This window comes from Microplitis mediator, chromosome 3 (genome assembly GCF_029852145.1).
Source record: "Microplitis mediator isolate UGA2020A chromosome 3, iyMicMedi2.1, whole genome shotgun sequence".
Lineage (NCBI taxonomy): Eukaryota > Metazoa > Arthropoda > Insecta > Hymenoptera > Braconidae > Microplitis > Microplitis mediator.
Window position 1 is genome coordinate 18,827,272 of NC_079971.1, and position 12,625 is coordinate 18,839,896.

Below are 12,625 nucleotides of genomic sequence, written 5' to 3' on the forward strand. Positions count from 1 at the left end.
AAATTTATTTTCTTTAATTACTAAAGTGGTAGAACTGGAAAATATCTAGGGACTTTTTAGTGGACATGGTCGTAAAAAGGTAAGAAGACGGAAATTATTTTCAAAATTTTTGAGAAAATTAATTTTTTATTTATAAAATATTTATGGTAATAGAACTATTAGCTAAAGGTCAAATAGCGGGATAATTGTTATTTTATTTTGTTTTTTGAATAATGTACTATCGCTGACATGAATTTTTATAATAAGAAAGATAATTATTTATTATTTATTAATTAATAAATTAATTTACGCTTTCAGCAATTTAAAAATTTTACAGTTACATTTACCCGGGAAAAAATGATTTTGCCTAATCATATATGATTATATATGTTCATATATATGATCATATATGATTATATATAATCATATATGAAGTTATATATAATCATGCATGATTATATATGGGGTCATATATAATTATATATGACCCCATACATAATTAGATCTGATCATACCTGGCTGTTATAAGCCCATATATAAGTCTATATATAATCAGATCTGATTATATATAAGTCTATATATAATTAGATCTGATCAGATCTGATTATATATAAGTCTATGTATAATTAGATATGATCATACCTGGCTGTTATGACCCCATATATAATCATACATAAGTCTATATATGATCAGATCTATTTATATATAAGTCTATATATAGTTAGATCTGATCATACCTGGCTGTTATGACCCCATATATAATCATGTACAAGTCTATATATGATCAGGTCTGATCATATATGAGTCTATATATAATTAGATATAATCATACCTAGATGTTATAACCCCATATATGATCATATATAAGTCTATACATGATTAGATCTGATCAGACATGATTGATACAAACCCATATATAATTAGATATAGGCCTATATATAATTAGATCTGATCAGACGTGACTGATATAAACCTATATGTAGTTATATATGTCTATGATTAAATCTGATCAGATTTCATTGATATGAAACCTATAAATATTTAAATGTATATATATATATATATATATATATATATATTAAATAATATGACAATTTTTTAATATCAATGTTATTAAATTTTTATTCTGTCAACTATCAATCAAACTTAAATCCCCAATACTTAAAAAATGTTCAAAGGTTTCGGCAGTAATTTAAAAGTATAAAGTATCAATTTGATTATTTGAGTTAAGTAATGCCATAAACTTTTCTTAATTGTAAGTGTATAACAGACTAGAGGATCAGACTACAAACCATCGATAACCAAAGTTAAGCAGCATCGGCGTTGGTCATTAATTGGATGGGTGACCTCGTAGTAAAATAATTGTCGATGGTTAATAATTTTTTTTTTTTTTTTTTTATTTAATTTTAACCAACATTGATATTGATGAAGACAATAAATCCTAATTAAACTACTTAATTAATAATTTACAGATATTCTAAATGAGATTCTAAAAATGACTATATTCGTTCATGCATGATTATATATAATCATATATGATCATGTATAAACAGATCAAGTTATGTATGATCAGACCTGGCCAATTTTTGGATCTGATCATATATAGACAATTATGCATGATCATATATGATTAGGCAAAATCATTTTTTCCCGGGTTGCGTTATCACAGTGCGAATAAAACAAAAAAGAAACTACAATAAATAACAGATGATCTTGAGGAATAAATTATTAAAAAAATAACAATAAATCATTTTGCATATTCTAACTATTCTCAATTGTTGGAGTCGGCTTTCACTCTGGTTTCCATTTCCACTTGAATTGACTTTTTCAACGAATTAAGAGACCCACCAAAGAAATTCAAAGTTTTTGAGTATTCATTGACTAGTCCAAATATTCTGTTCCTGGGTCTGTTTTGTATAAATGACTTATTGGAGTATGGTACTTCTAAAAGTCTATTTTCCCTTAGATTCTTATTCGGGATGTTGAACTTGATATCTGACAATATTTCTGGAGAATCAATCATATTGTTTACTGCCTTGAAAAAGAAGGTAAAAGTTAGTACGCGTCTTTCGGATAATTTCATGATCCCCAAACTGGTCTTCACATCTTCAGCATTCATCACTACACCTTTTGCCTTCCAATACTTGACTATACACTTGATGAATAGATTCTGGACAGCCATCAGTCATTCAACGTGTACCGCATAATTATAATTAAATATATGAAAGTTTGTATAACTTATGCAATAACATGTGATTTTGGTACACATTAATTTCAATAGAAATTGTTTTTTTATAGACATTTTGTTATAAAAATGATTAAATATTGACAATTAATATCTTTTTTAACATTTCTATCATTCAAAGATTAATGTCAGCGATAGTCTATACGATCCTTGATTTTAAGAAACGATTCAAAATGCCCTGATTAATAAAATTCATTGAATAGAATTGAAAAACATAAAATATGAATTCATTTCAATTCCTCGATTTTTTCTCTGCATCGATGAAACTAATTCACCTCGATTCTTTTCAATGACTAAATAATTATTGAATTTGTGGTCTCGTAGAAAATTAAAAAAAATTAAAATATATTAAAAATTCTAAATTTCTCTGAATTCATTTCAATCAGTAAATAAAACTAAATTTCTGGTCTCTTCTATAATTAAAAATAATTAAAATGAATTCACGACGTCGAATTCTTCTCAATTCATTCCAATCAGTAAATGCTTTGAGAATTAAAATGAATTCAAAAGTATTAAATTAGTTTCAATTCTTTTCAATGAATTTTTTTAATCAGGGTGATTAGAAATGACTCAAAACAATTCAATTTTAATACTATATAAGATATACATTCATTATTGAGTAAATTGTTTTTTTTAATCAAGGATTTCTATATTGATGTAAAAATTGTTTAAAATTTGTAAATAGTTTAGGGTAGAATCACCCGTTGTAGACACTTTAAGGAAATTGATAACTTATTTAATATAGTTATAGATATAATAAAACTATAAATGTATAAAGATTGTGATAAATACATAAAAAATAGTATTTTGATTTTAATTATTCAAAAAATGCTTCAAAGTTCATAAAAGTATCTATAGTTATACCAGCAATTTAGGACACCTTCAAAAAGTGGTCCCTTAGTATGCCCAAAACATAATCAATTTTCTCATGATAATTTAAAACTGTATAGGAATTAATTAAAGAAATAGTAGTCAATATTATCTCAATTATTCACTTTAGGTGTAGTGTCAAAAATCAGTGTTTATACCCCACTATTAACTGTCTGTCTACTGGGGTATTATATATTATATGAAACTGTAATTTTTCTCGTTTGTTTTATCCGTGTGTTTGTTTTAAATTTTTCAATTCCTCATCTATTTTTGGGGTGGATTTCAATTTAATAAATTAATAATAACTTTCAATTGAATTATAAAAAGTCGACATTTTTCTTGGTTCCACTGAAGATTTTTTCCGTAATAAATAATTAAAAAATTTTATGATATGATCGTCATAAAAAACCATTTTTGATTGCTACGATTACTGAAATCGTATTTATTTTTCTAATTTTCATTAAATAAATAAAATGATATTACGAATATTTTATTAATTATATTTTTTTAAATTACAAAAATTTTTTATCTAAGATTTGCATTAGATTCAATTTCGCAATCGATAAGTTTTGAGATAGGGTGACTGAGCCAGTAAATAAACGCTAACCAGTGAATGAACGGCCGTATTTATAAATATTTGAATATAGAAGGATGCAACAAAATTACAATTGAAGTCATAAAAGTTGTCAATTAAACTGTACATAGTATTTTCTTTGTGTACTTGAGATTAAAATCAATGGTCGGATTTATTCACTGGACCAATCACCCTGTAAATTAATCCTTCTATAGTTTATTTTTTAATAATCCAGAAATTACTCTATCGATCGATGTTAATAAATCGATTAAATTCAATTCATTAATTTGCTATATTGTCAAATCTAATTTTGTTTTTAAATTGCTAACAATTTTTGCGTTTTATGCCAATTAAATAAATAATAATTTCAAATATATTTTGTGATTACAGAAATTATTAGATCTTTGCAGTTTAGAATAATTTTTAATATTAATAAATTTTTCTCTCGAGATTTCGATCCAAATACGCAGACCCTGCGATGTCCTTAAAAAAATAGTTGTTTTGATTTTTAAAAAATGGACACCAATAAAGAAAATTTTTTCGAGTTTTCCATTTTTTAAATTTTTACATCACAGTAAACTTTCAAAAGTTCTAGTCAAATTATGTTTCAATTTCTCTATAAGTCACTCGAAAAAAAAAGATACATCCTTGTAACTTTATTAAAAGTTTACTGTATAAATAAATTCAAAAATCGTTTTTCCTTTTACAAATAAAAAAAATCTAATAAAGAATTAGCAAAATTAAATTACTTTTTTAAAACTGAAACATTTTCAATTTCATTTCCTCATGTACAGTTTCTGTTTCTTACCTCACTACGGTCATATTACGAGACAACAACGTCCTCTAGGGATAAAAACGAAAAGCTTGTGGGTCGATTTTCTGTTCGTACCAGAAATTTTTTCGAGTAAAAAAGAGAGGATAGAATTCAATCCTCTTACCTCTGATTTTAGTTTCGAAGTGTCAGAAAATTGAAGTATAAGTGTCAGCTGACAAGCATCCGATTATTTTCGGATTATTACAATAATGGTATTTATAAAATATATTAATTTATAGTTTTAGCTTTATTTTATTTATTTAAATCTTCTGAATGTCTTATTTTAACATTACACCCATTAAATAAACATTAATGAAACATAATTTTATTAGTCGTTCGGAGAAAAAATAGCCTCCATAATGGAGAGACCTGGTCAAGATCCTGTGTCCAAGGACGATGTTCCCTGGTGGATGAAGTATGCCGGTCGAGGTCTGGGTACAGTTGGAAGCCTTAGTAAGTTTTTATTTCCATAAATACAATTTTTTTTTATACTCATTACTGTTAATTCAAATAAATAAATATTTAAATAATTATATTGATCTGTTTTAGTTGCAATATTTTTAGGAGCATGGAATTGTATTGGTATAGTGTTTGGTTCTGTGATGTGTTTTATTAGTGGTATTCTACAAATGATTGCTGGATTTTTAGTCGTGACTATTGAAGCACCTTGTTGCTGTATGTTTATTGATTTTGTACAAAACTTGAGTGATTGGGTCGAAAAAAGACCTTATTGGAATCGTGCTGCTGGTTATTGTATGTAAGTAAATTTATATTTTAATTATAAAACAAAATTATCCTCAAGTTTGTAGACAATTAACAATTTTTTGATTTTTTTTAACAAATCAATTACAAAAAATAAAAAAATATAAATATGCACATGTAAAAAATTAAAAAAGCTACTGGTGCAATTTTTAGATTTTTTTTTTTTATAATTTATCGTTTCTAAAAATACAAAAGTTATTAGACGTCGGGTAACCTTCAGTATTGTAAAAAAATGTATATTGGAATTTTTAAATTCAAGGAAATTCTCAGATACTTCACTTTTTAAAAATATGCAATGACAACTGTATTAAAATTTTATTAATTAATTAAAAAAAAATTAAAACCTAATTGAAAATAAGAAAACGCAGTAGCAATTTCGCCGAGATAGAATTTAAAAAAAATTACTTACAGCTCTTATCAATTAGAACTTAAACAAAATTTGAATAAATTTTGAAATACAAAATTTAAAAATTCAAATTACAGTCGACTACCCGTCATAAGCCTGCCCTTTATAAGCCTCTTCCCTCAATCGGGAGTTACTGAGTCCAAACTGCTTCCCCCATTTAACCACTCTAAGGAGTTTCGTACCAGAGAACCCGTTATAAGCCTCCAAGAAAATTGTCCAAATTATAAACTAACAATAGGAAAAAATAGACAAATTAATGATGAAAATTTACTATATATGTTTCGTGGAGAATAATTTAATCATTATTAAGTAAAATATAATTTATTTGAAATGGAATTCAATATGGCCCTCCACTGTCTCCAAACTAAGTAACATCCGCACCTTTATCTGGGAGTCTGAACCGCAGTTCAACTCTAGGTGAAATCAATGTATTTATACGAGACTCAGAATTGGACACACGTCCTTTTCGGATGGTCACATCATGAACAAAACTGAACCCAACCATTGCCCAGCATGTAATGAGACGGTAACTGTCGCACATGTCTTGACTGTACCTACCTTGAGATTAAAAGAAGGATCCTACAGCTTCCGCCAGATCTACGAAGTCTACTTAATGACAAGAAATACCTGACACCCATCAAGGATATCATCAAGCATTTCAAATACTTACAAGACATTTAAAGTTATAAGACCAGTTATTCTAGTTGAATTTTCGATCATGTTACGATAAAACTATGTATAGTAGTTGCTAAGGACCGTCTGGTTGATGCGACTTTAAATAAATAAAATTTAAAAAAAAATAATTTATTATTCATAATTATAATCATGAATGAAATTTAAAGCTTCTGTTACAATTGAAAAGTTTTATTGAGCATTATGTTTATCAATAAAATTATTATTTTTATTATTACTGTAATCAATACCAATATCATTATAATTTTTTGCAGTATAATTATTATTTGTGTAAAAAGATAAGTATTTATTTTAGCGCTTAAAGTACCAGAAAAATCGGGATTGTCGCGTTTGTAACAAAACATAAGTATGACGTTTAAAATCATCTAAAATAAAACAGGCTTATAACAGATAGTCGAGAACAAAACTAAACGCACGGTAGTGGGAAGATTGGAATTTCCAGAAAAATTTCCCCTACATCCCCTAGAGCAGGCTTAGGACGGGTAGTCGACTGTAAGATTGACATGAAGATTTTACTGAAATTTATTTTTCAAATATCGTTTAACTCCCAACTGATGTAAATTCTAAGTGATTTTTTTTTAAATCTATACCTCGGCAAAATTACTACGTTGTCCTTTTTCAATTAAGGTTTTAATTTTTTTTTTCATTAAAAATTTTTAAAAAGTGGGGAGTGGAGGCGCACTGTCTGAGAATGGCCTTAAATATTATTTATTTATTTTTTATTTTATAGAATAGCGTTGCCGTCAATTTTCTTATGCCCATCACTGAGCAGTATATTTGGCTGTGGTTTAATATTTACAACGGGAATAATATATGGTCTTATGTCACTTGGCAAAAAGTAAGTAGAAGTATAATAAATTTAAAAAATACTAATAATTGGGATAAAATATGGTTTTATGTGTTAACACTAATACAAATTTACATGTTTGAGGGTGAACGTGTTTTTTGTGTTTTATTTTCACTGCTTATTTACTTAATATTTGTTTTTAAGTTATTAATTATCAATTATATTAAAATCACAAATTTAAATATTTTTATTTTCAAATGCCCACTAAATTTTTGGTTGACAAAAAAAAATATTTATTTAAAATGAAATTGTCACGTTTGTTTTATTGTGTTTCGTAACAATTGATATCTAAAAATCAAGTAAAAGAGAAAAAATAAAAGTAAGTGGACGGATAATTAATATACTGACACAATAAATAACAGAGGGTCAAGGCCAGACCCAGCTGGAATGGCATCACCATCAGGTATGGCTTCTCCTCAAGCTAATGTTCCATCAACGGATCATCATACTACTTTGATGGAGGATCCAGATGTCTGGAGACCAACATAAACTACCATTTAATTCTTCTATTCTGCTAATCAGGCAATAATAAACCTAATTATATATTTAGTTCTTTTTTTTTATGCATGTATTTTAAATGTTATCAATTCCTTTATTTATTTCCTGGTGGATATCACATTGCTTGCACTGTGTGTACTAGTCGTAATTCAAATAAATTATAAATTTAAGACAACATGACTGAGGCAAATAAATTTTTTTTTTTTTGATTAGATAAGATTTACATTTTAATTAGCAAATAAGATACATTTTGGTAATAACAATAGTTATGGTTCCGTAACAAAATATCTGCGGACAAAATATAAAAAAAAAAAATTTCTACGGACAAAATATAAACAAAACGAAATGTCTGCAGACAAAGTAACCAAATAAAATAATATTATGTGTGTAAAATAATCATATATAACAATAGTATGAGTGTAAATTAGGGTGTGCCGTCAACTAATTTCAACAATTTTATGCCACGACAAATGATCCCTATAAATTGATCCCACCGACGTCTGATCCCATTGACAATTGATTTTTATTAACAACTAATTTACATAATTTAACTTTTTATATTTATAACAGAATTTTGAATACTCATATCATAGTAATTAACTAATGATTAATTATTTTATGAAATTGTAAGTGGAGTTGCTGTGAGATCTATTGTCGTGTGATCACTTGTTGGGGATCAGTTTTCATAGAATAGTAAATTAGGGATCAATTATCAATCAAAAAATACATTTATGTATTGAAATGCCAATTTTTTATTGACATCAGATAATTTAAATTCCAAAATTATATTAAAATATGAGTATTTTTTTTAAATTTCTCTAGTAAATGTGAATATTTTATTCACAAATATTTTGTCGCGAAATATTTTGTCGTAGATATTTTGTCCGTTGTATTGATATTATAATTTTTTTTTTTAAGTACAGTAGTGACACACGATATTAATTACAATTGTCTTTATTTTATCAAATTATAAAAATTAGTATCTATTTATATTAAATTTGGTTTCACGGCCACAATAATTAGATTAATAATACTATTAATATTGAGGTTTTTTTCCTTTTTTTTTTTATACTAATTTTATTTAATTGAAATTTTAGAAGCATGTTTTTTTTTTAATTTTAATTTTATAAATTAATAAATTTATTTTAATATTTTTAGGGCTCCCATTGATGAAATGAGAACAGCAGCAGTTAATCCTCAAATACCATCATCTAGTATGAAGTCTAATTTAGTGGAAAATGCAGAGCCTATGGGATTTACATCTAAATCTGATAGTAATGTTTGATGATTTGAAAAATAAAAAAAATGTTGCGGTAATTTTAAGCATCAGATAGACGTAATGTATAAATGGAGGCAAAGGAATGAATGAGAACAAAAAAGTTCAACAGTAAATATTTATTTAGCTCTTATTTTATTTCTGGTGATAAAAAAAAAATTGATAATGCAGACGAACGATAAAATTTTTTATTCGTGATAGATTAAATTATTGCTCTAGTCGTCCATTACATTTAATTTCCTGTTTTTATGGCACAAATCATTCGAAGAAAATTTTTAAACTAAAATTATTTCAGAGTTAAAAGATTTAAATTAACGTTTAAGAACTTTTTTGTTTGATTTTTATTTTTATTATTTTTATTTCCATTAATGCTCTGAGAACCGCTGATCTTTGTTTGTATTAAATTTATCAGATTTAATTAATTTACTTTGATGTCATCTCGATAAGAGTTTTTTTGTACTTTTTAAGTTACATTTTTTTAAAACAATGTTTACTTTTTATTAATTTTAAATATAATAATATCTTCCAATAGTAATTATGCCAAAAAAATTATTACGATTAAAATTTTTTAAATTAATACTAAAATTTCAAGTTCACTACTGAGTAAAATTAAATGGAACATTACAAATAATTTAAAAACCATCAATTTAATTTAGCATGAGTTTTTTTTTTGTAACTTACTATATTTTCAAATTTTTTTAAGAACAACGAGTGAGCGTGCCAAAACTTTTTTGTAAATTTTAAATATTTTTATTTTAAATTCTGTTAGTTGAATATTAGTTGACTCTAAAATTTATTAGAATTTCTAAAAAAAAATTTTAAAGAAAAACCATATTGATAACAACAGCATTTTCTTCCTCTGCATTCCGTTATTTCTCTAGGTTTATCATTAACGTTAATATTTATTAAGAACAAAAGACTACAATGTTTTTTAAGTTTTCCTCAAGTTATGTTTTATATATTAAAATATAATTTAATTTGTTATTCGAATATTTTTAAAAGTGTTTGTGATCATTTTTTTTGTCTTTATTTAAATGGAATCATTTTTCACAAGTAATAATAAATATATACTTGGATCTTTTCATGGTGAAAAAAAATCTCATTGTCAGTCAAGGTAAATAGTAGGGCTATACTTTTTAGTCGATTAAATTGACTAAAGGGGTTAAATGGGCTCATTAGCTCACGGCTTCTAATTTGGCCAACAGCTAAACTGACTAAATGGTAAATTTAATTATTTACTGACTATTTACGTTAAATAAAAACGTAGTATAAATTATATTTACTTAATTTTTTAAGCTAAAGAAACCAGTGAAAGCCGAGGATCAACTCTTGAATTTTTTTCTCTTTGACATTATTATTAAACTTATTTTTAAATTTAGAATAATCAATAAAACTTATTTTGGTGCAAGATTCTTTGCTCCGGTGGCACTTAAAACGGCACGAATTCTCAGTGCTATCCCAATTTATAAGATTTCTGTCTATTCCTGCATCAAGTACACCGTCTGAGCAATTTTTTTTAACATTAGAAAATATTATTACACAGAAAAAAAAGATTTCTTGGTGAAAAAAATTTTTACTCGCCTTAAGAAAATTTTTAATTCTCTCAAGAAATTTTTTGCATTATAAATTAAAAACAATAATTTTCTTGGGTCAAGAAAAAATTTTCACGAGAACTCTGATGATCAACATTTTAACTCGAAAATTGATATGAAACATTGACATCTCACTGATCTCTAGTACACATAAAAAATTTTATTTCAATTTTTTGCTCTCTCCCGCACGTAAAATTATATATAAACTTGATGTAAATTATCAGCTTTAATTTTACGTCAAATTTATATATTATTTTACGTATATAGAGCTCAAAATTTTAACTACAATTTTTGATATTCTGTACGTCATCGAGATGTCAAAAGTTTCATTTAAATTTCTGAGCTGGAACTCTGGTTTCCTGGGTTCCTTGCACCAAAAAAATCTTTTTTTCTGTGTACTGATAATAAAAACTACTTGTTAGTTTTTGTGGCGGTGAAATGAGTTATCCTTTAATGGTTTTCTCAGTTTAAAAAATGAAGTAACCATGACTTATACTACTTATTTATTTACTGTACGTAGTTCATTGATAAACAATTAAATGAATCATACAGCCGTTAGCTAATAGTTTGTTATTCAGACTAATGATTAACTGGTGAAATCAGCGAATCTAATTAACCAGCCGTTTTACCAACAAAATTTTACAGCTCTAATCTGTAGAGACTGATATTAAAATTCAAATCATTAAATAATATTATTTACTTACTTCATTAGAAGGCTTAATAAATTAAAGTCATTGAAGGCTTAATCATAATTAGCTAGTGGTACTCAATTTTATAGAATATTTTAATTTATAGTTCATTTGTATAATTATTATTATAAACAATTAAATATAATATTATAATTTAATGTATATTACAATTTGGTTATCATTAATAAATTTGTCATTGTACACAGAAAAAAATCATTTCTTGGCGCAAGAAAAAATTTTCAGTATGAAATGAAAACAAAAATTTTATTTGGGCTAGAAAAAATTTTTTCTCAGCTCAACAAAATTTTCTCTCGCCCCAATAAAATTTTTTTCTCCAATTTGAAATGTAAAAAATTTCTTAGGACGAGTAAAAATTTTGAATGCCAAGAAATGATTTTTTTCGGTGTAAATTCATATAAATTAAGGCAAAACATTACAATGTTTGGTAATACTTAATTTTAATAACTATAAAATTGTTACTATTTGACAAATTTTCAGCTACGAAAGTATTAAAAAAGAAAAAAAAAGTATAAATAAATGTCATCCTTGAAGACAAATTATTTTTTCTGTAATAAAACTACTATGGTCTGAAAAAAATAAAAAGAATAAATTTTTATGAACTTACAATACGATAAAACATATCGGAGCAATATAAATAATACTTGATTAATGTTATTATTTTTATATGATTTCTTTTATTGTTAATTACAACCAGTATGAAGTAAAATAAAAAAAGGCCTCATTATTGTTCACGATGTAAATTTGATGTTAGAAAGCAATTAATTTTAAAAAAAGTGCAAATATTTTGATGGATGTGTCGTCTGAAATAAAATTGTAAATTAAATAAAATAGTAATTAAATGTGTAACTATTGCAAATATTTCCATATTAATTATTTAATTATATCAATTTTTTTATATAGAAAATTGTTTGCATCAGTCATTTTTATACGTTATTATTATTTTAAAAATAGTTAATGAATATTATTTAAATCAATCATTGAAAAAATTATATCAGTAATAATAAATGTTTAGACTACTACATAATATACATACTAAATAAATCCATAAATTTGAATGTGTTTAAAAAAATGTAGGATATTATAAATAATTAAAAAATTCATGTTAAACGAATACAATTGTCATCTAGCCGATTCATTAGAATGAAATACTATTACATAGTTGATTATTTGCTATTAGTAAAGTATTATCTTTCAATGTTAAATGATATTATTGTTAATGAAAACATTGTAATGATGACAAGTGAAATAGTTAAATTACTAAATAAAAAATGTGTATAATTAAAAAACTATTAATTATTATTTGTTTTGATTTAATATTTCATTTGAACAAAGATTACTAGGAATTTAAAATTTATATCG

General features: G+C 25.4%; 1 protein-coding gene across 2 annotated transcripts; it reads left to right on the forward strand.

Annotated features, from left to right (window-relative positions):
* Positions 1-4,529: 4,529 nt before the first annotated feature.
* On the forward strand, positions 4,530-8,976 carry LOC130665604 (calcium channel flower). Of its 2 annotated transcripts, XM_057466061.1 has the most exons (6): positions 4,530-4,694; positions 4,815-4,935; positions 5,032-5,239; positions 7,074-7,181; positions 7,553-7,712; positions 8,847-8,976. In XM_057466061.1, exons 1-5 carry the CDS (start codon positions 4,692-4,694, stop codon positions 7,677-7,679), a joined length of 567 nt encoding a protein of 188 aa, XP_057322044.1. In that variant the 5' UTR covers positions 4,530-4,691; the 3' UTR covers positions 7,680-7,712; positions 8,847-8,976. The 2 variants fall into 2 exon arrangements, with proteins under 2 accessions (XP_057322044.1, XP_057322043.1); XM_057466060.1 differs by lacking the exon at positions 7,553-7,712 and having other exon boundaries at positions 4,533-4,694.
* The last annotated feature ends 3,649 nt before the right edge of the window (positions 8,977-12,625 follow it).